We start from the raw sequence: 26809 nt of genomic DNA, 5'->3' as shown, positions 1-26809 counted from the left end.
ATTGTAAGCCTCAAAACTAGTCATTCAATTCTCTAGAACTCCAAACAGGCATTTTCCACTGTTAGTAGCAATTTTTCTTGGGATCTGGACCTTTATTGTCTGCAGATGCACTCCTTTCTCCATATTTATTATGTCAAAATGTTGATATAATTAACATATAATGAAATTCACATAAATATTAAAGATATATACCTAGAGTCCTGAGGAGAATCACCAGCATCTTTTAAGGCAATGGCCTCAGGAGAAGCAATTACATTTTCCTCAAGAAAGACAAGGTTAATCTTCCTATGCAGGGATAGAGAGGCTGCTTCTACTGGCAAAGAAGACTCATCAGGATTTAAGGGATCAGTGACTCCTAGCTTTGTCAGAATCTTGCTATATGTCTTTTTTCCAATTTTCAGAATCTCATTGCTTCCCAATTAATGTGCACACTTTAACAGTAGACACCTGTAAGATTGAACATTCAATTTGTGTTATAATTCATCCATTCATATAAATGAGATTATGAGTTTGGTTTTCAATACTCTCAGCTCTGCAAATACAGTAGTTAAGGGTCTCTTTCAGGGCATATATTTCTTCAGACAAACATAACCAACAAGATGCCTATATATGTTTATGTGTGTGTGATTGGATCAGGTCTACCCATTATGGAGCATAATCTGTTTTACTCAAAGTCCACCATTATGAATGTTTATCTCATCTGAAATCACATTCACAGAAACATCCAGAATAATGTTTAACTACAAATCAGTGTATTGTGGCCCAATCAAGTTGACAGATAAAATTAACCATCATACCAGAGTTAGAAAATTCATTACTATATTTCTTCTAAAACATTTATTAATTTCTTGCATTTTAATTTATAATCCAATATAATTTAATTTTTGTCTGGAGTGAGGTAGTGGTCTAAATTCATCATTTTTTATTTGAAATCTAGTTTTTCCCATTCTTTTTCTTTAAAAAAACTAATCTTTGGTCCACTGAATTTTCATGGCTTTCCTCCCCCCCCCACCCACCACCTTGCCAAAGATCAGTTGACCATAAATGTTTGGGACTATTTCTGCATTGCAATTACGTTTTATCTTTATGTCTATTCTTATGCTAGAACCTCACTTTTATTTGTTTAACCACTATATCTTTGAAGTATGTTTTGGAATTAGTAAGTGTACACTCTTCAGAGGTGTTCTTTTATGAGATTGTTTCGGCTATTCAGGGTAGTATTCATTTCCAAATACATTTTAAATTTTATTTTCAATTCCCTTAAAGAACCAGATGGTGTTATGCTGATTTTGTAGATTGCCCTGGGAAATATTGCCATTTAATAATACTGACTCTATCTGTGAACACTGAATAGCTTTTTGTTTTTTAATTTCTTTTTGCAATGTTTTGTATAATTCAGTTTCTAAGTTGTCATCAAAACTATTTTTGTTAAGTTTATTTTTATATTTTTTATTTAAATATTATTGAAATTTTAATTTTTATTTCAAAGTTATGTTTCTAGCTATTAGTGTTTGGAAATTGTTGATTTATATATACTGATTTTGTATCCTGCAAACTTGTTTAAATTGCTTATTGGTTTCTTATCTTATTGAGCTTTTTGTAGTTTTCTATGTATAAGGTTATGTTATCTTCAATAAAGACAGTTTATGTTCTTCCTTTGCAATTAGGATACCTTTCATTTATTTTTCATTGCCTAACTGCCCTAGTTAACACCTCAAGTATAATGTTGAATAGGTGAGAAAAGATATCCTTGTCTTGTTCCAATCTTAGGAGGAAAGGATTCAGTCTATTGCCATTAAGTATGATATTAATGGTGAAATACAATAAAAAATCCCTGTAATTTATGACTCACTTTACTCTCTGATAAAACTCTCCTGTTTTTCATTCTATCCCATGTTTTCTGACTTTTCCTTATAGATATACTCACATTCTAGGTACCTATATTTCCTGTGTTAGGTTTCAGATTTTTATTTGTCATATACCTTTCCATGGATTTGTCTGCTGTAATTTACAGATCTCCCACTTTCTTTCTAAATTTCTTCCTGAGTTATCCCATATTGGACTTAATGATCGCTCAAGTTAAAATACACAAACACACATTATCTATCTACTTATTTATGTATATCTATCATCTATATATCTAAGTAAGTTTGTAAGTTTGTATCTATCTCTCAAATTTTATCTTCATGTCCCTTCTCCCTCCCTGAATATTCATACCAATGACCTTTGATATCTTTTAAACTTAAACCTTTAATCCATCTACATTGGAATTGGATCATCTGGAGGTGTTATGTGATTTTCTTGCTTAGATCCAATTCTTTAGTATTTACTTGACCAAAGCAAACTTTCCTGCAGTTGGAATCATCTTTATGTAACACATAACTGAGAAATTTGTCTCTGTATATGGCTACTTTCTCTTATCAAATAAAATAACTTTAGAGGTCTTTTGAAATCAAGTTATCTGCTTTCAAAGCTATCAAGTTATCAACTTTTCCAACACATAACAATTCTTGGCATTAATTTATGCAACTTTGTATTGAACTTTTATTTGGCCAGAACGGACTATGTATTTTTTTCTGCATGAAAGCTTATTGTTCCATAAATGAGTAAATAAATTTTTGTTAACTAAATATTACCAATCTCAATCTCAAAGAAGACAGTGATCAAGGATTATTTCAGTGAATGTTAGCCAACACTTATTTTCCTTAAAACAAATAGATTTTAATCACTCAATCCATTAATGTATTATTTCTCTCAAATAATTTAAATGTTTACTTTTATCCTCAGGTAAGGTAGTGTCATTTCTTGTTTAGGGACTTTAATAAAATGATACAGTTCTATAAGCAAAACTTCTTTGCAATATTTGATGCTTAATTTTGGAAGTAATAGTAAGAAACCAGTTAGACAATAAGGGGATTTCACTTGCATTTTTAAAATGAAACCGTTAAATCTCCAAGACTTGGGCCAAGAAAGAGAATTTTAAGGTGAGGGGGAATTTAAAGTGAGTAGTCAATCATCTCTAAATGTGTCTTTCTGACCTTTCTCAACTTTTTTTTCCCTTTAAATTCATATAACTGTCACTTTTCTGATCTCCACTAAATACCAGATTTGTTGTTCCTCTTTAATTCTCTTTTTTATACATTAAGGAAAGCATTTTAATGAAAACGAAATGGTTTTGAACTTTCAAGGGATTAAATATCAGTGTAAAGAAGAAAAAGCACACACTAAAATGAGCATGATAACATTTTCCTCAATTTCTGAAATTTGGTCCTCCTTTTCTACTTCTAAATATTTTCCTGTGCCTGTAGATGATATGCTATTTTAGTAACAAAATATTTTGAGTTATCCACACTGTAGTCTTAAAGTGCTTGCAATGTCTGTCTTACATGTTTTCCCCAGTGCATTTCTCCTTCATAAAAACTGATGAAAATAAGTAACATTTTATTGGTAGTAATTATAACAATTATTATTGTATCCCCATGTTTGGGAAACAATCTGAGTCGCATAAAAATAAGCCAGACTTCAAACACCATTAGGCTTCACATTTATGCCTAATTTAATTACTATGATCTACGTGGATCACATCATACCCAGAATATACATCTTGAGATTTCTATGATCCAATTTAAGAGTATTAGTTATTTTGATTCTCTGTTGGCTAGCATTTTTCTGAGGTAAATTATACAAAAGTTAACTTTATCCTTTAAATGAAATCCCACTCCTCTAAACAGAGATGTGTCCTCACCTTTTAGGGATATAGAAAAAAAAAAACATAGTACCACATTCTACTGTATAATAGGATTTTAATCTAATTAAACACATACATCTTGTATTGGGAAGTCAATTGAGAAATAGAAACAGAGAAAATAAGATGAATAGACAAGTACCAATGAGAATATGGACAATGGAATTAGAGGAAAGTTTTCCTTGAGTGAATTAAATATTTGATCAGGTAGGGGTGCCTGGGTGGCTCAGTCGGTTGAGCGTCCGACTTCATCTCAGGTTATGATCTCATGGTTTGTGAGTTCGAGCCCCGCGTTGGGCTTTGTGCTGATAGTTGAGGGCCTGGAGCCTGCTTTGGATTCTGTGTCTCCCTCCCTCTCTGCTCCTCCCCTGCTCGCACTCTGTCTCTTTTTCAAAAATAAATAAGGATTAAAAAATTTTTTTTAAATAAATATTTGATCAGGTAGAAAAGATATAACAAAGGCAAGATTTCTGAAAATGATTCAGTGATGCCAAGTTTTGCTTACATTATCTGGTTCTATTTTTAATATATAAATCAGATTTGGTGACATCGAATTCATGAAGTAGTGATAAATATTAAAATATTTAAGTAATTCTTCAATTTTGATGTAAAGTTTGTGGATTTTTTTCAGCCACCCTCAGAGTTCTCTCAGTATATAGAAATGCATGTCGTAGTTGAAAAAAATTTGGTAAGTGTATTTTCATTTAATTTACATCCATTTATTTTAGCAATGAAGGTTTATAAAAAAGTTGGAATAAATTTTTAACAAATGACAATAAATGACAATTTTTGCTTTATCGCTCCTTTAATGTATTTTAAATTACTACTATCAGTAAATTGAAAATAAAATATCTATAAACTTATTCTTAATTTTATATAAATAATATAAATAAAAATAATTGCTACCTTTAGAATAATTTCTTAGTAATTTTTATTTATAATTTTTATTTATCCTTTCTATTTCCCTAATGCTTGGCAATGTCTGAACTTTTTACTGTCCCCAAAGTTTTGCTTTTTCAGAGTGTCATGTAATTGAAACATACAGTGTATGTTTTAAACTTTGCTGCATGCCTTTTCCTGGCTTAATAGCTCATTTCTTTTCAGCACTGAATAAAATTCTATTGCCTGGATACACCACAGTTTATTTAGTCACTCACATACTGAAGGATATCTTGGTTGCTTCCAAGCTTTCAAAATTGTAAACCAAACTGCTAAAAACATCCATTTGCAGGTTTTTGTGTGGACATAAGTTATGACTACTTTGGGTAAATACCAAGGAGTATTATTTCTAGATCATATGTAAGAATTTGCCTCATTTTGTAAGAAAATGCCAGAATTTCTACTACAGTGACTGTACAATTTTGCATTTGACACTTTAAATATATTATCCTAATGTCTTCTGACCTCTGAGGTTTCTGATGAAGAAAATGACTGATAATCTTATCATCCCTTCTATGTGATTAATTACTTCTGTCTTGCTGCTTTCAGTATTCTATATTTGTCTTTAGGTTTGACAGTTTGATTACAATGTCTTTGATAATAATGTGTCTTGTGGTTTGTTTTTGGATTTATGCTTCTTAGTGTTGTTTGAGTCCAGGATTTGTAGGTTCATGTATTTTATCAAATTTGGGAACTTTTTGGTCATTGTTTCTTCAAAAATAATCTCTATTCTTTTTCAGGGATTCCACAATTCATATATTATTCTGCACAGTGGTATAAGTCCCCCTTTACCCCCCTCTTTGGTTCTTAGTAATTTCAATTATCCTACCCTTGAGTCTGTTGATTCCTTCATATGTCTCTTCAAATCTACTGTTGACCCCTTCTAATGAATTTTCAATTTATTTATTGTATTATTCTACTCCAGAATTTGTTTCAAATTTAAAATAATTTCTATATCCTTGTTATTTTTCTCATTTTTTTCATATATCATGTTCCTTTTTTTAAATTTCCTTCAGTTCATTCTTTTCCCTTAGCTGTTTCAGTATACTTTATTTTACTTTTTATAAAGTTTCTATTTAAATTCCAGTTAACATACAGGGTAATATTAACTTCAAGGGTGATTCAACACTTCATACAACACCCGATGCTCATCACAAGTTCACTCCTTAATCCACATCACCTATTTAACCCATTCCCTACCCACTTCTACTCTGGTAACCATCAGTTTTTTCTCTAGTTTGGCCTTTCTCTTTCTTTTTTTATCCCTGTGCTCATTTGGTTTGTTTCAAAAATTACACATATGAGTGAAATCGTGTGGTATTTGTTTTTCTTTGACTTATTTTCCTTAGCGTAATGAGAGCTCCATCATATCATTGCAGATAGCAACATGTCATTCTTTTTTATCGCCGAGTGATATTCCATTGTGTCATTCATCAGTTGATGGACGTTTGGGCTGTTCCCATAGTTTGACCATTGTAGATAATGCATGTATCTCTTTGAATTATTATTTTTATTCTTGGGGTAAATACCTCATGGTGCATTTGCTGGATTGCCTACAGTTTTTTATTTTTAACTTTTTGAGGAATCTCCATACTTTTTTCCAGAGTGGCTGCACTGGTTTGTATTTCCACCTACAGTGCAAGAGGGTTCTCCTTTTTCCATATCCTCACCAACACCTGTTATTTCTTGTGTTGTTGATTTCAGTCATTCTGATAGGTGTAAGATGATATTTCAGTGCAGTTTTGATGTGTCTCCTGATGATCAATGATGCTGAGCATCTTTTCATTTGTCTGTTGGCTATCTGGATGTCTTCTTGAAAAATATCTATTCATTTCTTCTGACCATTTTTAAATTGTATTATTCATTTTTTTTTATTTTGGTGCTGAGTTTTATAAGTTCTTTATAGATTTTGGGTACTACTTTTTTTTTGCATATCTTCTCCCATTCCATAACTTGCCTTATAGTTTTGTTGATTGTTTCTTTCACTGTGCAGAGGCTTTTCATTTTTATGTAGTCCCATAGTTTATTTTTGCTTTTGTTTACCCAGCCTCAGGAGACATATTGAGAAAGAAGTTGCTGTGGTCAGTGTCAAAGAGGTTACTGCCTATATTCTTCTCTAGGATTTTTATGGTTTCAGGTCTCACATCTAGATCTTTAATCCATTTTGAATTTATTTTTTGTGTATGGTATAAGAAAGTGGTCCAGTTTCATTCTTTTGCATGTTGCTGTTCTGTTTTCCCAACAGCATTTGTTGAAGAGACTTTTTTTCCCCATTGGATATTCTTTCCTGCTTTGTTGAAGATTAAGTTGTGAAGTTGTGAGTTTATTTCTGGCCATCCTATTCTGTTCTATTGATCTATGTGTCTGTTTTTGTGCCAGTACCACACTGTCTTAATCACTACAGTTTTATAACATAACTTGAAGCTATGATTGTGATGCTGGAATTGTGATGCCTCCAGCTTTGCTTTCCATTTTCATGATTGCTTTGACTATGCAAGGTCTTTTGTGGTTCCATACAGGTTTTAGGATTGTTTGTTCTATTTCTGTGAAAAATTCTGTTGGTATTTTGATAAGGATTACATTAAACCTGTAGATTGCCTTGTATACTATAGACATTTTAACAATATTTGTTCTTCCAATCCATGAGTATGGAACCTCTTTCTATTTCTTTATATTCTCTTCAATTTCTTTTATTAACTATTTTATAGTTTTCAGAGTACAGGTCTTACACTTCTTTGGTGAGGTTTATTCCTAGGTATCTTATTGGATTTGGAGCAATTATAAATGGGAATAACTCCTTACTTTCTCTTTCTGCTGCTTAATTATTGGTGTATAGGAATGCAACAAATTTCCGTACATTGATTTTGTATCCTGGGACTTTACTGAATTCATGTATCAGTTCTAGGAATTTTTTTGATGAAGTTTTTTAGACTTTTCTATACAGAGTATCATGTTATTTGCAAATAGTTAAATTTTGACTTCCTCCTTGCTGATTTGGATGGTTTTTATTTCTTTTTGTTGTCTGATTGCTGAGGCAAGGTCTTCTAGTACTATGATAAATAACAGTGGTGAGAGTGGACATCCCTGTCTTGTTCCTGACAATAGGAACATTTTTTCCTCATAAAAGATATTAGCTGTGGGTTTTTTGCAAATGGCCTTGATTATGCTGAGGTATGTTTCCTCCAAGCCTACTTTGTTGAGAGTTTTTATCATGAATAGATGTCTTCAGATGATTTTTCTACATCTATTGAAGTAATAATATGATTCTTATCCTTTCTTTTATTAATGTGGCATATCACGTTAATTGATTTGCAAATATTGAAATACCCTTGCAACACAGGAATAAATCCCACAATTGTGGTGATTGGTTTTTTTTAATGTATTTCTGGATTCAGTTTGCTAGTATTTTATTGAGAATTATTGCACCTATTTTCATCAGGGATGTTGGCCTTAGTTCTCTTTTTTAGTGGAGTTTTTGTCTGGTTTTGATATCAGGGTAATGCTGGCCTCATAGAATGAGTTTGAAAATTTTCCTTCCTCCTGTATTTTTTAGAATAGTTTGAGAATAGGTATTAACTCATCCAAATTGGTAGAATTTGCCTGTGAAGCTATTTGGCCCTGGGCTTTTGTTTATTGGGAGATTTTTCAATATTGACTCAGTATCTTTGCTGGTTATTGTTCTGTTCAAGTCTTCTATTTCTCTTGTTTTCATTTTGGTAATATATATGTCTTGGAATTTATCAATGTCTTCCAGGTTGTCCAATTTGTTGACATATCGTTTTTTATAATATTCTGTTATAATTGTTTGTATTTCTGTGGTGTTAGTTGTTATTTTTCCTCTCTCATTTGTTATTTTATTTATTTGGTTCCTTTTTCTATGTCTGTCTGTTTGTCACTCTCTCTCTTTTTGATAAGTCTCACTAGAGATCTATTAATTTTATAAATTTTTTTAAAAAAACAGCTCCTGGTTTCATTGTTCTGTTTTTTTTTTCCCAGTTTCTATATAATTTACTTCTGCTTTAATCTTTACTATTTTCTTCTTTCTACTGGCTTTAGGCCTTATTTGTTATTCTTTTTCTAGCTCCTTTAGGTGTAAAGTTAGTTTGTTTATTTGAAAAATTTCTTGCTTCTTAGGGTAGGCCTGCATTGGTAAATACTTTCCTCTTAGGACCACGTTTGCTGCATCCCAAAAGTTTTGGACTCTTGCATTTTCATTATCATTTGTTTCCATGTATTTTCCTTGTTGACCTGTTCATCAGCATGTCTTTTAATCTCCATGCGTTTGTGGTTTTTCCAATTTTTTTCTTGTGCTTGACTTCATTTCGTAGCATGTGGTCATAAAAAGTACATAGTATGATTCAGTCTTTTTGTATTTGTTGAGGCCTGATTTGTAATAGAATATGTGATATATTCTGGATGATGTTTCATGTGCACCTGAAAAGATTTTGTATTATGCTGTTTTGGGATGGCATGTTCTGAATATATCTATTAAGTCCATCTGGTCCAGTGTGTCATTCAAAGCTATTGTTTCTTTGTTGATTTTGGGTTCAGATAATCTATCTGTTGATATGGGTAGGGTTTTTAAGTCCCATGCTATTATTGTATTATTATCAACGAGTACTTTTATGTTTGTTATTAATTGTTTTATATATTTGGGTGTTTATGTTGGGGGCATAAATATTTACAATTGTTGTAACTTAGAGTTTTATTGTCCCCTTTATGATTATACAATTCCCTTTATCTCTTGTTACAGTCTTTGTTTTAATGTCTATTTTGTCTGATATAAATATTGCTACTCTGGATTTCTTTTGACATCCATTTGTATGATAACTGTTTCTCCATTCTCTCGGTCTCAATCTGTAGATGTCTTTAGGTCTAACGTTAGTCTCTTGTAGGCAGCACATAGATGTTTGTACCTACTATTTTTTCTCGTTTTTATTTTTAGGTCAGGTTTCCTAGGGTTTTTATTTGTTTGTTTGTTTTTGTTTGTTTGTTTGTATCTTGGGTGAGCATATCTTAGTGGCCAGGCAGCCAATTATTAGGAAGAGGCTATCCTCCAACAATTGAGCTAGTAAGTGTTCCATTCTGGATTTATCTCTGGGTTGGGATAGTATTCAATATTTAGACAGTCTTTTAAGTCAGGGAGGTTTTAAATTCCATGGGACTTTCTCATATCTCTTCTGGTAGTGAGTAATGTCTTAGGTTTATCTATGATGTTGTGGATATCTTGGATCTCTTTCAGTGTCTCCTGAGCCTGAATGATACCTTGTAGTTGTGTATGCATGGAATATTTCAGACTATCAAGAATATATGATGCAGCATATTTGTTGTATATGTTGGCTGTTGCATTCCCTCCACCTCCGTGTTAGATTTCCAGATAGTCTTCTGAGAACTTTTTCAGAAACTAGGAGAAGCACACCCCATTTTAGCTATAATAATGACTTTTAATGTTCACTTGCCACAGACATTACTACTGTTTTGGGCAATGTATCTGGGCATGCACCCGGGGCATTTTGCCTTTTCTCTGCTCCAGATCAGCTCATCTTCCTCTGATGACTTATATGTTTTGACCAACCATGGTAGAATAACTACACAACAGAACTTGAGATGGGGATGGGGACAGCTTCAGGTAAGATGCAACATATTCTCACTATTTTCAACATCAGGTTAGCAGTTTTTCTTTAATAAATTCTTCTAATATTTTTGTATGGCCTTGGTCAATTACTAGAATCTTGAAATGTTTTTTGACAATTTTGTTTTATCATTGCTTATCATGGAAAGGATCCACAGAGCTCATCATTTCACCATCTCAGAAGTCCTGATGTAATTATTTCTTTAATTCCCCAGTAATTTATGAACTCTTCTTTCTATAGGTTTTACACATTTGCTAGATATTTTATTTCACTGTCTGTAAGTTAGATATTTTCATATATTCTTATTTTTATTTCTTGTTATTAATATATTCTTAAATCACTTTTTTTGCATTGGTTTGCCTTTGTTGCATAACAAGGTACTCCAAAAAATTTAGTAGTTAAAAAAAAAACTCCAACTATTTATTCAGCTCACAATTTTAAAATTTATTCTGATCTCAGCAAGATTTTCTCTTGCTATACTGGTATCACTTATCTGTCTTTAGCAAGGTACTAATTATACATGAGGTTGGCTGATCCACAGGTGTCTTAGCTGGTATGTTTAATCTCTGCTGCACATGGTGACTTGTCAGTCTGAAAAAAGTCCTATAGTTTTTTATTTTTATTTTTTGGGGGGTTGTTTACAATGCTAGTCGCATTGACAAGGTCCTTCAAAACCGCAAGAATGGACAACGTTCAAGTTGTAAGTGATTTATAAGCCTTTCCTTATATCATGATTGCTAAAGACATCCAAAAAGAGTAACAATGTCCAAAGTGCCATGATACAGGAACAGAAATAATGTAAAGCAATTTGCATTTTGCCTGCTTTTTGCCTGAAAGTTTAGCACGTTGGTCACTGCCCACTTTCTAATAACACTTGAATCATAATTTTAATGTTTACTAAAATGTTCATTTCAATTCTTTTTTCACTTCCTTGACTTTTCTACTTCAATAATGCTATTCATCAACCTGCCTCAGCCATCAGCTTCTATAATTATACATTATAATTGACTGCTACTATAATATCACTCTTCCATACTCTAATATTCAAGCATTACAATCTTAGACTACGTTTTTTTTGTACACCAATCTCTTTCCTCATTTCCAGTCTTCCTTATTTTATGCCACCAAGATTTTTATCCATTAATTATATCACTGCTGCATTAACCTCCAAAATGTACTCCACTCTTCCTTACAAACCATGTATATTATGGTTCCCCATTATTGCATTATTGTCACTCCTTTGCAAACATCCTCAACTCACTTGCCATTTTTTCCCTTTAATGGTCTCCCTGGAAAAACCTCAAACCTGGTTAAATTGAAATGAACAAGTAATCTGTTTACAACTAGAAGGAATACACAATAGGGAATGCTGTCACTTTAATTTCATAAATCTCCAAACTTCATCATGCCTTTCCACGTTTGATTGGTTACTTTGCTGACTCATATTTCACAGACAAAATAGAACAAATCAGGGGAGAAAGTCCACAAACTTTTGTCATTTTATCAAATATTGAACTTGGAATTTGTAATAATATTCTCTACTTTCCTTGATGTTAGTAAGAACGAAATGGTGCTCCAATCTAACATTAGAACTCTGTGTACATTACCACTCACCCACTCAAGGATGTGACAATAAAAAACCAAGCTCACATTAACAATTTTCATCAGGAAATACATGTTATTATATATTAAAAACAAATAAAACAGTTAACAGTTTCTCTTCTTTTAGCTAACACACCAATATTTTTCTTTAATTTATAACACTTCTTGAAATATTTGTTTGTATTTACTGGTCCCAATTCCTCTCTTAATATTCTGTCTTTAACCTGACCAATCTCATTTTTATTCCTATTTTTATCCCCCAAATTAATTATAATGCAAAATTTATTTCTACCTTTCTAAATTAACTATTTCATTCAAAGAACTAATAATACTACTTTGAAGCATTTGATAGGAATTGCTGGCAAATTTTATCAAATGCTTCTCAGCATCTATTATTACATCTGTTATGCAGGTTTTCTCCTGCAGTTTGTTGATGTAATGGATAATGTTTACATATTTTATTGATGTTGCACATTAGTTTACTGGAAAACTACTCTGCTTCATCATCACATATTATTCTTTGATATATTGCTGGAATCTATTGACGAATATTTATAATTTTTGATTTTATATTAATAACTATGGTTGTTTTATAATTTTGTTAAATAGATCAATTAACACAGAAGAAACCTAAAGACGATTAAAAGACTAAGATTAAAAATTTCAGGGGCGCCTGGATGGCGCACTCGGTTAAGCCTCCGACTTCAGCCAGGTAACGATCTCGCGGTCCGTGAGTTCGAGCCCCACGTCAGGCTCTGGGCTGATGGCTCAGGGCTTGGAGCCTGTTTCCGATTCTGTGTCTCCCTCTCTCTCTGCCCCTCCCCCGTTCGTGCTCTGTTTCTCTCTGTCCCAAAAATAAATAAACGTTGAAAAAAAAAAGAATTTTATAAAAAAATTTCATCAGGAGCTTATGAGCTCACAGCCACATTTTATCTAAATTTTATGTAACTGATGATTAGATTCTAATCTAGTGGTTTCAAACTTTGGTATGAATAAGAATCACTTAGGAAACTTGGTGATAAAACCAGCGACACACACCCTGCTGTCCTTCAACAAACCTCGGTTTGTATATTCTTTGTTCATTTTCCAGGTGATTCTGACACGTACCAAAACCTGAGAACTACTTTCTAAACTGTTTAGAAAGTTCCTAATTCATCTTATAGAAACAAAGGAGTTAATACCAAAAATCTAATGAGGCTAGGACCTTTTTACCTTTTTTTTTAAATATGAAATTTATTGTCAAATTGGTTTCCATACAACACCCAGTGCTCATAGCAACAGGTGTCCTCCTCAATATCCATCACCCACTTTCCCCTCCCCCCACCCCCCATCAACCCTCAGTTTGTTCTCAGTTTTTAAGAGTCTCTCACGCTTTGGCTCCCTCCTTCTCTAACTTTTTTTTTCTTCCCCTCCCCCATGGTCTTCTGTTAAGTTTCTCAGGATCCACATAAGAGTGAAAACATGTGGTATCTGTCTTTCTCTGTATGACTTATTTCACTTAGCATAACACTCTCCAGTTCCATCCACGTTGCTACAAAAGGCCATATTTCATTCTTTCTCATTGCCATGTAGTACTCCATTGTGTATATAAACCACAATTTCTTTATCCATTCATCAGTTGATGGACATTTAGGCTCTTTTCATGCTTTGGCTATTGCTGAAAGTGCTGCTATAAACATTGGGGTACAAGTGCCCCTATGCATCAGCACTCCTGTATCCCTTGGGTAAATTCCTAGCAGTGCTATTGCTGGGTCATAGGGTAGATCTATTTTTAATTTTTTGAAGAACTTCCACACTGTTTTCCATAGAGGCTGCACCAGTTTGCATTCCCGCCAACAGTGAAAGAGGGTTCCCCTTTCTCCACATCCTCTCCAGCAGTTATAGTCTCCTGATTTGTTCATTTTAGCCAACTTTTTACTTTTTAAAAACATAAATCAAATTGTATCAATCTCCTGCTTAAGATTTTTGATTAGTTTTTCTTTTATCTTTTTTTAATTAATTCAGGTATAATTGACATATGACATTGTATTAGTTATAGGTGTATAACATAATGATTCAGTATTTGTATATACTGTAAAAGGGCCACCACCATAGGTCTAGTTAACATCTGCAGCATACGGTTCCAAAACGTTTTTTCCTATGATGTGAACTTTTAAGATCTATTTTATTAGGAACTTTCAGATATGCAGATATTATTAGCTGTACGTACTATACATTACATCCCCATAACTTACTATTTTATAAATGGACGTTTATGCCTTTTGATACTCTTCACTCATTTTGCCCATCCCTCACCCCCTCTTCTGGAAATCTCCCAGTTTTTTCTCAGTATCTATGAGTTGTTTTTTTTTAAACTCCACATGTAAATGAGATCTTAGGTATCTATTTTTCTCTGTATGACTTAATTCACTTATTAATTCACTTGGCATAATGTCCTTAAGGTCCATATATGTTGTCACAAATGGAAAAAATTCATCTTTTTATGGCCAAATAATATTCCAGTGTGTGTGTGGGGTGTGTGTGTGTGTGTGTGTGTGTGTGTGCGTGTGTGTATGTGTGTACATCTCACAAGTTCTTTATCCATTCATCCATTGATGGACAATTACATTTTTACCATATCCTAGCCAGCAGCATTTCTTATCTCTTGTCTTTTTGATAACAGCCATTCGAGCAGGTGTGATGTTCTGTCTCACCCTTTAAGTGAGTTTTTCATTTTTATTCTGTGCCCTTTAAGTGATTTTTTTCATTGTTAATGTCATTATTTTTATGTTTGTATGTATATTTGCCATTTTGACTTTTTCTGTTTCATAACTCTTTGTTCCTCCTCTATTATCTCTTTTTGACATAAGTGCATATTTCTAGTTTTTAATGTTTTAAAAATTATCTTTTTTTAGAAATAATTGTTTACTCATATGCCATTGTAAGAATACATAGAGATCATTGTTTGTGATAGAGCCATTGCCTCCAAACAAAAACTTTTATTCTGAAGTTTTTACTTTTGAGTATCTCAAACCATCCTGTTCTTTTATTCAATCCTGCAAAATCTGTGATTTTGCCCTATCCTATTTTTAACACACTTTTAAACAACTACTGTCTTAATTTCTTTGATGTTGTCTCTGCCCTAGCTGCTATCCAAAAATTATACTCTTAGTCTTCTTTATTAATTGCACATGAGTGAGCTTCTAAATTTGGAATCGAAACATTTACCATAGCTTTGTTATCTCAAATGTTGGCATAAAGTGCTTGAATTATTGATTGTTCACCTTAATTTATTTGTGTGTTTGTTGATTTGTGTTGTTTATGACTATTTATCACCAATAGTGTTGGTTTTATTTTTTACTGAGTAAAATATATATTAAAATAAAAAGAATATATAGAGATCCCATGTATCCTTTATTTTTTCCAATTTGTAGCATCTTAAAATATTATAGTACAATATTACATCTATGATATTGACATACATAGTCAAGAAACAGAATAATATGAATATGAGGATCTGTTGTGTGGCCTTTTCAGAGCCACACCCACTTCTCTTTCATCTCTGAAAACAACTACTCTGTTCTCCGTGTCCATATTTTTAATTTCCAAAATGGAATATAAATGGAATCATTCAATATATAACATTCTTGGATTATCTTTTCTCATAAGCCATCCTGGAGGTTCTTCTAGCCTTAACTACCTCTTTTTTTTTAAGAAATATTTATTTATTTTTGAGAGAAACAGCACAAGCAGGGAAGCGGGCAGAGAGAGAGGGAGGCAGAATCCGAAGCAGGGTCCAGATTCTGAGCTGTCAGCACAGGGTCTGGCATGAGGCTTGAACTCATGGACCACAAGATCATGACCTGAGCTGAAGTTGGTCGCTTAACTGACTGAGCCACCCAGGTGCCCCTAGCCTTAACTACTTCTTAAACAAACTTTAAAGTCAATCTTCCTGCTCTTAGTGCCAATTTCTCTTGAAGAAAAACTTATGTAGCCAATCTCAGTATTTTAGAGTCTTCAAGGTGAATTAGATTGCTGGTGTTTCACTTAAATTTCTTAAATCTGCTTAATCATTTATCACTTACTTGTTCTTCAGTTTTCAAATTTTGTGTTTTGTTTCTTTCATTTGTGCTTTTGAAAATTTAATTTTCTGTTAATTGCTTTTAATAATTTAACACTTTTAATTTTTTAAATGAGGTTTCAGGAAGGCATGGTTCTGAATGCATGTATTCAATCTATAATCTTTGTTCTTCACATTTAGGTATTATATTTAAAATAATTTAATGTTTATCTTTCGGGAAGAGAGAGAGAGAGAGCAGGGAAGGGGCAGAATGAGACAGAGACACAGAATCTGAAGCAGGCTCCAGGCTCTGAGCTGTCAGCACAGAGCCCAATGTGGGGCTCAAACTCAGGAACCACAAGATCATGACCTGAGCAGAAGCTGGTTGCTTAACCCACTGAGCCACCCAGGCACCACTTAAATCTTATAGTTTAAAACTAAGATTTTCTCTCAATAATTATTATTTGATAGTAAAACATATCTTATTTGTAGTGTCTTATTTCAAATTGAGATATAATTGCCATATAACATTATATTAGTTGCAGGTGTATGGCATAATGACTCAGTATTTGCAAAATATGTATTGAAATACATATTACACACATAGTTACACTTTTTTATAATGAGAATTTTTATGATCTACTCTTTTAGCAACTTTCAAATATGCAATACAGTTTAATTAACTATAGTCATGATGTTGTACATTAATCCTCAGGACTTACTTATGGTATAACTGGAAGTTTGTGCCAAGTGATCAACTTCGCCCATTCTCCCACTCTTTATACCCCACCTCTGGAGACCATCAATCTTTTTTCTATATCTGTGAGATTGGTTTTTGTTTTGTTTTGTTTTTAGATTCCACTTATAAGTGAGATAATTCAGTATTTACCTTCCACTGTCTGATTTATTTCACTTAGTCAAATGCCTTCAAAGTGCATCCATGTTTTCACAGACGGCAAGATTTTCTTCTTTTTTTATGCCTGAATAATATTCCATTGCACACACGTACCATATATTCCTTCCCCATCTGTTTATGAACACTTAGATTGCTTTAATGTCTTGGCTATTATAAATAATGCCACAAGGAACCTGGGGGTGCATTTCTATTTTTTGAGTTAGTGTTTTTATTTTACTTGGACAAAAGTCCAAAAGTGGCACAGTTAGATCATATGGCAGCTCCATCTTTAATTTTTTTGGGAAACTCCTTCCTGTTTTCCACAGTAGCTGTTTACATTCCAACCAACAGCCCACAAGGGCTCCCTTTTCTACACATCCTTGTCAACACTTGCTATTACTTGTCTTACTTAAAACAACTATTCTAATTGGTGTGAGTGATACCTCATTGTGGTTTTGATTTAGATTTTCCTGATGGTTATTGATGCTGAGTACCTTTTCACGTGCTTCTTGGTCATCTGTATATTTTCTTAGGGAAAGTGTCTATTCATATCTTCTGGCCCATTTTTTAATTGGATTATTTGCTTTTTTATTGACTCATATGAGTTGTTTTTATATTTTGTATATTAACCCATTATGTCTTTTCCCATTTGGTAGGTTGCCTTTTCATTTTGTTCATGCTTTCTTTTGCTGTGCATGGCCTCTTTAGAATGATGTAGTCCCCCTTGCTTAATTTTGCTTTTGTTGCCTTTACTTTAATTTTTTTTAATGTTTATTTTTTGAGAGACAGAGACAAAGCGTGAGTGGGGGAGGAGCAGAGAGAGAGGCAGACACAGGATCTGAAGTAGGCTCCAGGCTCAGAGCTGTCAGCACAGAGCCTGACACAGGGCTCGAACTCATGAACTAAGAGATCATGACCTGAACCAAAGTCGGACGCTTAACTGACTGAGCCACCCAGGTGCCCTTGTTTGCCTTTACTTTAGATGTCAAATTCAAAAAGTCATTACCACTTGATATGAAAAAACTTACTGGTATGTTGTCTTTTAGGAGTTTTATGGTTTCAGGTCTTACATTAAAGTCTTTAATTCATTATGAGTTATATTTTTTGTATGACATAAGATAGTGGTCCAGTTTCATGCCTGGATGTGCTATGTGGTTTTCTTAACATTATTTATTGAAGAGACTGTTTTCATACATTGTGTATTATTGACTCCTTTATGATAAATTAACTGACTATAAGGCATGGATTTATTTCTGAGCTCTCTGTTCTATTCCATTGATTTATGTGTCTGTTTTATTTTATTTTAAAAAAATTTTATGTTTATTTATGAGAGAGAAAGACAGTGCATGAGAGCAGGGAGGGGCAGAGAGAGAGATGGAGACAGAATCTGAAGTAGGCTCCAGGCTCTGAGCTGTCAGCACACAGCCTGACGTGGGGCTTGAACTCAGGAGCCGGGAGATCATGACTTGAGCTGAAGTCGGATGCTCAATCGACTAATCCACCTAGGCACCCCAGGTGTCTGTGACTGATCCACCCAGGCACCCCAGCTGTCTGTTTTAATGACAATATCATACTGCTTTGATTACTATAGCTTTGTATTATATTTTGAGGTCAGGGAGCATGATGCCTCCAGCTTTATTCTTTTCAAATTTGTTTCGGCTATTTAGGGTCTTTTGTGGGTCCACACAAATTTCAAGACTCTGTTCTATTTCTGTGAAAAATGCCATTGGAAATTTTATAGGCATTACATTGAAGCTGTATATTGCTTTGGGTAGTATGAACATCTTTACAAGGCTAATTCTTCTAATTCATGAACACGATATATATTTCTATTTTTGTGTGTCTTTCTTTTATCATTGTCTTACAGTTTTCAATGTACAGATCTTTTACTTCCTTGTTTAAACTTATTTCCAGGCATTTGATTCCTTCTGATACAAATACAGATGGAATTGTTTTCATAATTTTTCTTTCTGATTGTTTGTTATTAGTGTATAGAAAAACAACAAATTTTTCCATAGTGACTTTTTTATCCTGCAACTTCACTGAATTTTAAAAATTAGTTCTAACTTTTTTGTGTGCATGCAGTCTTTAGGGTTATCTATGTATCACATCACGTGATCTACAAATAGTGATAATTCACTTCTTCCTTTCCAATTTGGATGACATTTTTTTTCTTACCTAGTTGCTCTGAGTAGGATTTTTGATATTATGGTTAAATAAAATTGATGAGAGTGGGCATCCTGGTCTTGTTCCTGATCTTTGACTAAATGTTTTCAGATTTTCCCAGGTGAGTATAATGTCAGTTATAGGCTTGTCATATATAGCTTTTATTACGTTGATGTACACTCTCTCCATTCCCACTTTGGTGAGAGTTTTCATTATGAAAGGATGTTGAAATTTGTCAAAATGCCTTCTTCTGCATCTATTGATGATTCTTCATCATCTGAACATATGATTTGTGTCCTTCATTTTGTTTATGTAGTGTATCATATTGACTGATTTGCAGATGTTGAACCATTCTAGCATCCATGGAATAAATCCCTACTGATAATAGTGTATTTCATTTTAATATGCTGTTGAATTCAGTCTGCCCATATTTTTTGAGGATTTTTTTGCATCTGTGTTCATTAGGAATATTAATAAAAGTTTGTAAGTTTAATAATGCTTAAAAACTAATAAATTCATAATTTAAACAATTTCTTATATTTTTCAGTACAATCATATGGGTTCTGATACTATTGTTGTCACTCAAAAAATCGTCCAGTTGATTGGACTGACCAATGCTGTAAGTTTTTGCTTTTAATTCTTTTCTATTTGCTTCTGTTGCTTAAACAATTCCTATACATTTTATTTTATGGCATTGTCTGAAAACACATGATATATGAAATAGGACAAATAATATAATATTTTAAGTTTCAGTTTTCTGAGTAGGAATAAGAATAAGAATAAAAATTTATATATATATACCTAAGTAAGTTATGGTAATTATTTTTTAAATGTTTATTTACTTTTGAGCGAGAGAGAGAGAGAGAGAGAACATGAGAGGTGGAGGGACAGAGACAGGGAGACACAGAATCCTAAGCAAGCTCCAGGCTTCACGTTATCAGCAGAGCCCAACGCAGGGCTCGAACTCATGAACCACAAGATCATGACCTGAGCCGAAGTCAGACCCTTAACCAACTGAGCCACCCAGGTGCCCCAGGTTTTGGTAATTATTAAATTGATAAAGCACTTCACATGGGGCTTGATTAAGTACAAGCATTTCAAAATGTTAATTATTACTTGTTTTATACTCTATAAGATCCAATCCATGCTTAGCAGTTCTGTCATTTAATATTTGTCATCAGTGTAGTGTTTATTGTTATAGATAAATCCCCAAATCTATTTAAACCATAGTATTTGAGCATATTTTCTTTATGTCTTCTTTTTTAGATTTTTACATCATTTAATATTACAATAATTCTCTCTTCATTGGAACTTTGGATAGATGAAAATAAAATCCCAGTAACTGGAGATGCTAATGAATTATTACACAGATTTTTAAAGTGGAAAAGATCTTATCTTGTTTTGCGTCCACATGATGTGGCATTTTTACTTGTGTAAGCATATCTTAGCTTTACTAAATCTTATACAAAGAAAACATACCTATATTTGACCTAATTTCTGTCAGTTAACAGGTCTTTAGGGGAAATGTGTCATTTTTTCCTAACATACAATATCATGTGAATATTATTTTTCAAAACACAGGTTTTATAGCAGATGTTATTTATTGATGTCAATCATTCTATTTATTTTTTGTAGTTAAAACTCACTCCTTCAATATTGTTATCATTGCTTTCTTAGAGTGTATAACATATCATTAAATTCCCTAACTATCCTTGAAATAGTAACAATATCTATCTGAAGAAACATAAATGATGAATGTAGTTATTAGGTCTTATTTTTAGGCTTTATTTGCATAGGATAACAAAAAAATCCCAAGATTATGGAGGCACTACTGTATATTTTAATCTCTAATATACCATATTTACATTGTTCTGCAATTTACAAAAATATAAGACCCTCCTATTTAATAAGTACTTTGTTCTTCTCTTATCAATATTTAGGATATATATATTACTATACTATATCAAAATAATATATACATATTTTAAAAATTATAATAATTTAAATTATTTTCTGTCCCACAAATATGCCATTTGCTGAACTCTGGCTGCCTAATTCTGATTAATGAGAAACTTCAGTCCATAAGGTGTCTCTGTCCATTTAACTTATCAATTGTATTGCTTACGCTTTCTAATTGTAAGGGATTTTATTTATTTTTATTATTTTGATACACTAGGAATTATTTATTTTTTAAGAAATACTACATAAAGAAGAATCTTATTTTCTAAAAATTCAATATGAAAATAACATTCTATTATCTGCTTTTAAAATGTATTTCATTTTTTAAAAAAGAAGCAGATACATTTAGTCACTTCCAAGCTTTGTTACCCTATGTTAGGTGGAAATATTTACAAATTTATAATATAAATATGCAAGACAAAAAATTTATTAGGCAAACTCAATAGTAGTTGTGCTAAATTTTACAAAATTATATGATTATGATCTTTTTTTAAAACTTAAGTTACAGAGAAAAACCAAATTATGTTGGTGCAACCTTTCAAGGGAAGATGTGTGATAACCAGTATGGAGGCGGTGTTGCACTGGTATGGTATGGTTTAATTTGTTTGGCTCAGATGTATAAATAGAATGCTATTTAGATTAATATATAATTAAATATTCTTTATTTTATTATTTCTATGTATATTAACATTTGCAAATGATATTAGGGATCTTTGTCCTTGCTGCTTATTACAAATGCTTGAACTATAAGAAGTTCTTATTGAACTTAATAATATAAAATTTTTATAATTTTCTTCTTGTCAGTTTTTAGGAAGCTAAAGCAGTGTTATAAAAGGCTCATGAATTTTTCATGTACTCAATATCTAATCATTGATTGATTTTAATTTCAAGGTTAGATTTTGACTATTTCCAAGTATAACAAAATTATGAACAAGATTAAAATTAAACATTTGAAACCATTTATCAATTGCCTTAAAATGCTTCATGGGGCATAGGTGAAGAATAACAGAATTGAATGTCCTAATTGGCATTATTTAAGTAGCAAATCTTGGTGTATTTAAAATTGGCATGTTTTTGCCTCTATGTCCTAATGCTATGGTTATTCTGACATACAGAACTGGCCTTCTGAGGATTAAGGAGTGCACCTATTGTGATGAGCACCAGGTGTTGTGTGTAAGTGTTGAACCACTAAATTGTACACCTGAAACTAATTTTACACTATCTGTTAACTAACTAGAATCTAAATAAAACTTTAAAAAAACACTCTTTAAATTGATTTTCAAAACACAAGTGAAGACATAAAGAATTGAACCAATCAAATGGTGACACAAATTTCATCTTTACAATTCATAAATCACAGTTTGGAAAAGGTAGCTTATATTTATGACACATCATTACCTAGTCTCATGAGCTTGAATTAGACTGATTTACCTAGTCACTTTCAAAACTGAAAATCATAAGATCCTCTCATGGAGCAGGACCTTAAATGATTAGCAAAAAATAGAACATAACTCAGTCTCTTTTAAAGCAGGTTAGCTACCAAGTGGAGGGAAATGCCATCATTTACTAGAAAGTATGTGGATCATGGGAGAAGCAATCAAAGAAGATCCCTTTCTTATCCTCCACACTTTGTTGGGATAATCATTGCCTGACCCTTTTCTGGAAAAATCATTAGCAGCCAATATTTGTAGGAGTGATATGTTGAAGAAAAACAATTAAAACAATTGAGGTTCTGTCCTCCAATGTTTATTTTTTATTTTTATATTTTTCAAGTCTTAATTTAAATTCCAGTTAGTTAACATATAGTGTAATATTAGTTTGAGGAGTAGAATTTAGTGATTCATTACTTACATATAATACCTGTTGTTCATTACAAACAGTGCCCTCCTTAATACCCATCACCCATGTCCCCCATTTAGCCCACCCCCTCCACTGTCCTCCCCTCCAGCAACCCTCCATTTGTTCTCTATAGTTAAGTATGTTTCTTGGTTGGCCTTTCCCCCATGTTCATTTGTTTCATTTCTTAAATTCTACATATGAATGAAATCGTATGGTATTTGTCTTTCTCTGACTGAATTATTTCGCTTGGCCTAATATACTCTAACTGTATCCAAATTGTTGCAAGTGGCAAGATTTTATTCTTTTTTTATGCTTGAGTAATATTCCATTGTATATATACCACATCTTCTTTATCCAGTTATCAGTCAATGGACAATTTGGGCAGTTTCCATAATTGGCGATTATTGATAATGCTGCTATAAACATCAGGTTGCATTTGCCTCTTCAAATCAGTATTTTTGTACCCTTTGGCTAAACACCTGTGGTTTTATGTGGAATCATAGGGTAGTTGCATTTTTAACTTTTTGAAGAAACTCCATACTGTTTTCCAGAGTAGCTGCACCAGTTTGCATTCCCACCAATGGTGTGAGAGTGTTTCTTTTTTTTCCTGACAGATGTGAGGTGGTGTCTTATCATGGTTTTGATTTGTATTTCCCTGATGATCGGTATGTTGGTATCTTTTCAGGTGTCTGTTAGCCATCTGGATGTATTCTTTGGAAGAATGTCTATTCATGTGTTCTACCCATTTCTTAACTGGATTGTTTAGTGTTTTGTTGATTTGATAAGTTGTTTATAGGTTTTGGGTACTAACCCTTTATCAGATAATGTTGTTTGAAAATATCTTCTCCCATTTCAAAGTTTGTGTTTTAGTTTTGTTGATTGTTTCCTTCACTGTGATGAAGCTTTTTATCTTGATCAAGTCCCAATAGTTCATTTTTGCCTTTGTTTCCCTTGCCTCCAGAGACCTACATAGTAGGAAGTCTATGGCCGAGGTCAAAGAGGTTGCTGCCGATATTCTACTCTAGGATTTTGATGGTTTCCTGTCTCACATTTAGATCTTTCATCCATTTTGAATTTATTTTTGTGTATGTAAGAAAGTGGTTTAGTTTTGTTATTTTGCATGTTGTTGTTCGGTTTTCCCAGCACCATTTGTTGAAGAGACTGACTTATTTCCATTGAATAATTTTTCTTGCTTCCTTGACGATGAGTTGACCGTACAGTTGTGGGTCCATTTCTGAGTTTCCTATTTTGTTCCATTGATCTGTATGTCTGTTTTTGTTGTTGTTGTTGGTTTTTGTTGTTTTTCTTGTTTTGTGTTTTGTGCCAATACCATACTGCCTTGATAATTACAGCTTCGTAATATAGCTGGAAGTCCAGAATAGTGATGTCTCCAGGTTTGCTTTTCTTTTTCAAGATGGCTTTTGGTATTCAGGGTCTTTTGTGGTTCCATACAAATTTTAAGATTGTTTGTTCTAGCTCTGTGAGAAATGCTGGTGATATTTTGATGGGAATTGAATTAAATGTGTAGATTGCTTTGGGTAGTATAGACATTTTAACAATAGTTGTTCTCTCAATCCATAAGCATGGTATGTTTTTCCATTTCTTTGTGTCCTTTCAACTTCTTTCATAAGTGTTCTATAGTTTTCAGAGTATAAATCTTTTACCTTTTTCTGTATCTATTGAGAGGATCATATGGTTCCTATCCTTTCTTTTATTAATGTGATGTATCATGTTGATTGATTTCTGAATATGAACAACACTTGCAGCCCAGGAATAAATACCACTTGAATGATTCTTTTAATGTACTGTTCTATTCAATATGCTAGTATTTTGTTGAGACTTTTTGCATCCATTCGTCAGGGGTACAGGCCTGTAATTCTCTTTTAGTGAGGTCTTTGGTTTTGGGATCAACATACTACTGGCCTTGTAGAATGAGTTTGTAAATATTCCTTCTGTTTGTATTTTTTGGAACAGTTTGAGAAGAATGGGTACTTTGAGTTTAATATTAACTCATCTTTAAATGTTTGGTAGAATTGCCCTGGGAAGCCATTTGGCCCTGGACATTTGTTTGTTGGGAAATTTTTTATTACTGATTCAAATTCTTTGCTGGTTGTGGATCTGTTCGAATTTTCTACTTCTTCCTGTTTCTATTTTGGTAGTTTATATGTTTTTAGGAATTTATCAATTTCTTCCAGATTGCCCAATTTTTTGACATATAATTTTTCATAATGTTCTCTTATAATTGCTTGTATTTCTGTAGTGTTGTTTAGGATCTCTCTCATTCATGATTTTATTTATTTGAGTCCTTTATCTTTCTTTTTTTTATAAGTCTGTCTAGGGGGTTATCAATTTTATTAATTCTTTCATGGAACCAACTCCTGGTTTCATTGATTTGTTCTCCTGGTTTTTGTTGTTGTTGTTGTTGTTGTTGTTTATTTGTTTATATATAATTTATTTTCATTCTAATCTTTATTATTTCTCTTCTGCTAGTATTAGGGTTTATTTGTTGTTCTTTACCTAGCCCTTTTAGGTGTAAGGTTAGGTTGTGTATTTGAGATGCTTCTTGTTTCTTGAGGTAGACCTTTATTGCTCTATACTTCCCTCTTAGGACTGCTTTTACTGCATTCCAAAAGTTTTGGACCACAGTTTTTTAATTTTTATTTCCATGTATTTTTAGATTTCTTCTTTGATTTCCTGGTTGTCCCATTCATTATTTAGTAGGATGTTCTTTAACCTCCATGTATTTGTGGTCTTTCCAAATTTTTTATTGTGGTTGATTTCAAGTTTTATGAAATTGTGGTCTGAAAATATACATGCTACAATGTCAATCTTTTTGTATTTGTTGAGGTCTGATTTGTGACCTAGTATGTGATCTATTCTGGAGAATGTTCCATGTGCATTTGACAAGAATGTGTATTCTGCTAGTTTAGGGTGAAATGTTCTGATTATATTTGTTAAGTACATCTGGTCCATTGTGTAATTCAAAGCCATTGTTTCCGTGTTGATTTTCCACTTGATCTGTCCATTGATGTAAGTGGGGTGTTAGAGTACTCTACTACTATTGTATTATTATCAATGAGTTCCTTTATGTTTGTTATTAGTTGTTTTAAATATATTAGAGTTTCCAAGTTGGGGTCATATATATTGACAATTTATTGATCTTGTTGGATAGACCCCTTTGTTATTATAGAATGCCCTTATTCATCTTTCAATACAGGTTCAGTTTAAAATTTATTTTGTCTGATATAACTACTGAATATTGCTACTCTGGATATCTTTTGATTCCATTAGCATGATAAACCATTCTCCATTCCCTCAATTTCAATCTGCAAATATCTTTAGGTTTAAAATGAGTCTCTTGTAGGCAGCATATAGATGTGTCTTGTTTTTTTATCCACTCTGACACTTTATGTCTTTTGATTAGATGATTTAATCAATTTATATTCAGAGTGATTATTGATAGATATCAATTTAATGCCATTGTATTATCAGTAAAGTAATTGTTTCTGGAGATTTTCTCTGCTTCTTTCTGGTGTTTGTTGCTCTTGGTCTTTCTTTCCCATTCAAAGAGTCTTATTTAATATTTTTTGCAGGGTAAGTTTAGTGGCCATACACCTGTTTAGTCTTTGTGTGGGAAACTCTTTATCTCTCTTTTTGTTCTGAATTATAGCCTTGATGGATAGAATACTCTTGGGTGCAGATTTTTCCCATTCAGCAGATTAAATATATCATGCCATTCCTTTCTTGTCTGCCACATTTTTGTGGAGTGATCTGCTGCTAACCTTATTTGTGTTTCCTTGTAAGTTAAGGACTTCTGTCTTGCTGCTGTTAGGATTTTTTTTCTTTATCTCTATATTTTGCAAATTTAACTACAATATGTCTTGGTGTTGGCCTGCTTTTGTTGATTTTGATGGGAGTTCTCTGTGCCTCCTGGATTTAGATGTCTGTTTCCTTTCCCGGATTAGGGAAGTTTTCAGCTATACTTTGCTCAA

At 32.8% G+C, this 26809-nt stretch overlaps 1 protein-coding gene across 2 annotated transcripts in view; it reads left to right on the top strand.

Annotated features, from left to right (window-relative positions):
* ADAM2 (ADAM metallopeptidase domain 2) overlaps positions 1-26809 on the top strand; it is a 141993-nt gene that overhangs the window by 28915 nt on the left and 86269 nt on the right. For both annotated transcript variants that reach the window (XM_045459799.1, XM_045459793.1), the window contains exons 8-11: positions 4377-4433; positions 19567-19638; positions 20286-20452; positions 21481-21562. In XM_045459799.1, coding sequence (XP_045315755.1) covers positions 4377-4433; positions 19567-19638; positions 20286-20452; positions 21481-21562 — 378 coding nt within the window. The remainder of the gene's footprint in view (positions 1-4376; positions 4434-19566; positions 19639-20285; positions 20453-21480; positions 21563-26809) is intronic.

This window comes from Leopardus geoffroyi, chromosome B1 (genome assembly GCF_018350155.1).
Source record: "Leopardus geoffroyi isolate Oge1 chromosome B1, O.geoffroyi_Oge1_pat1.0, whole genome shotgun sequence".
NCBI lineage: Eukaryota > Metazoa > Chordata > Mammalia > Carnivora > Felidae > Leopardus > Leopardus geoffroyi.
Note: the sequence above shows the minus strand (reverse complement) of the source record. Positions and strands in the feature narration are given on the sequence as shown.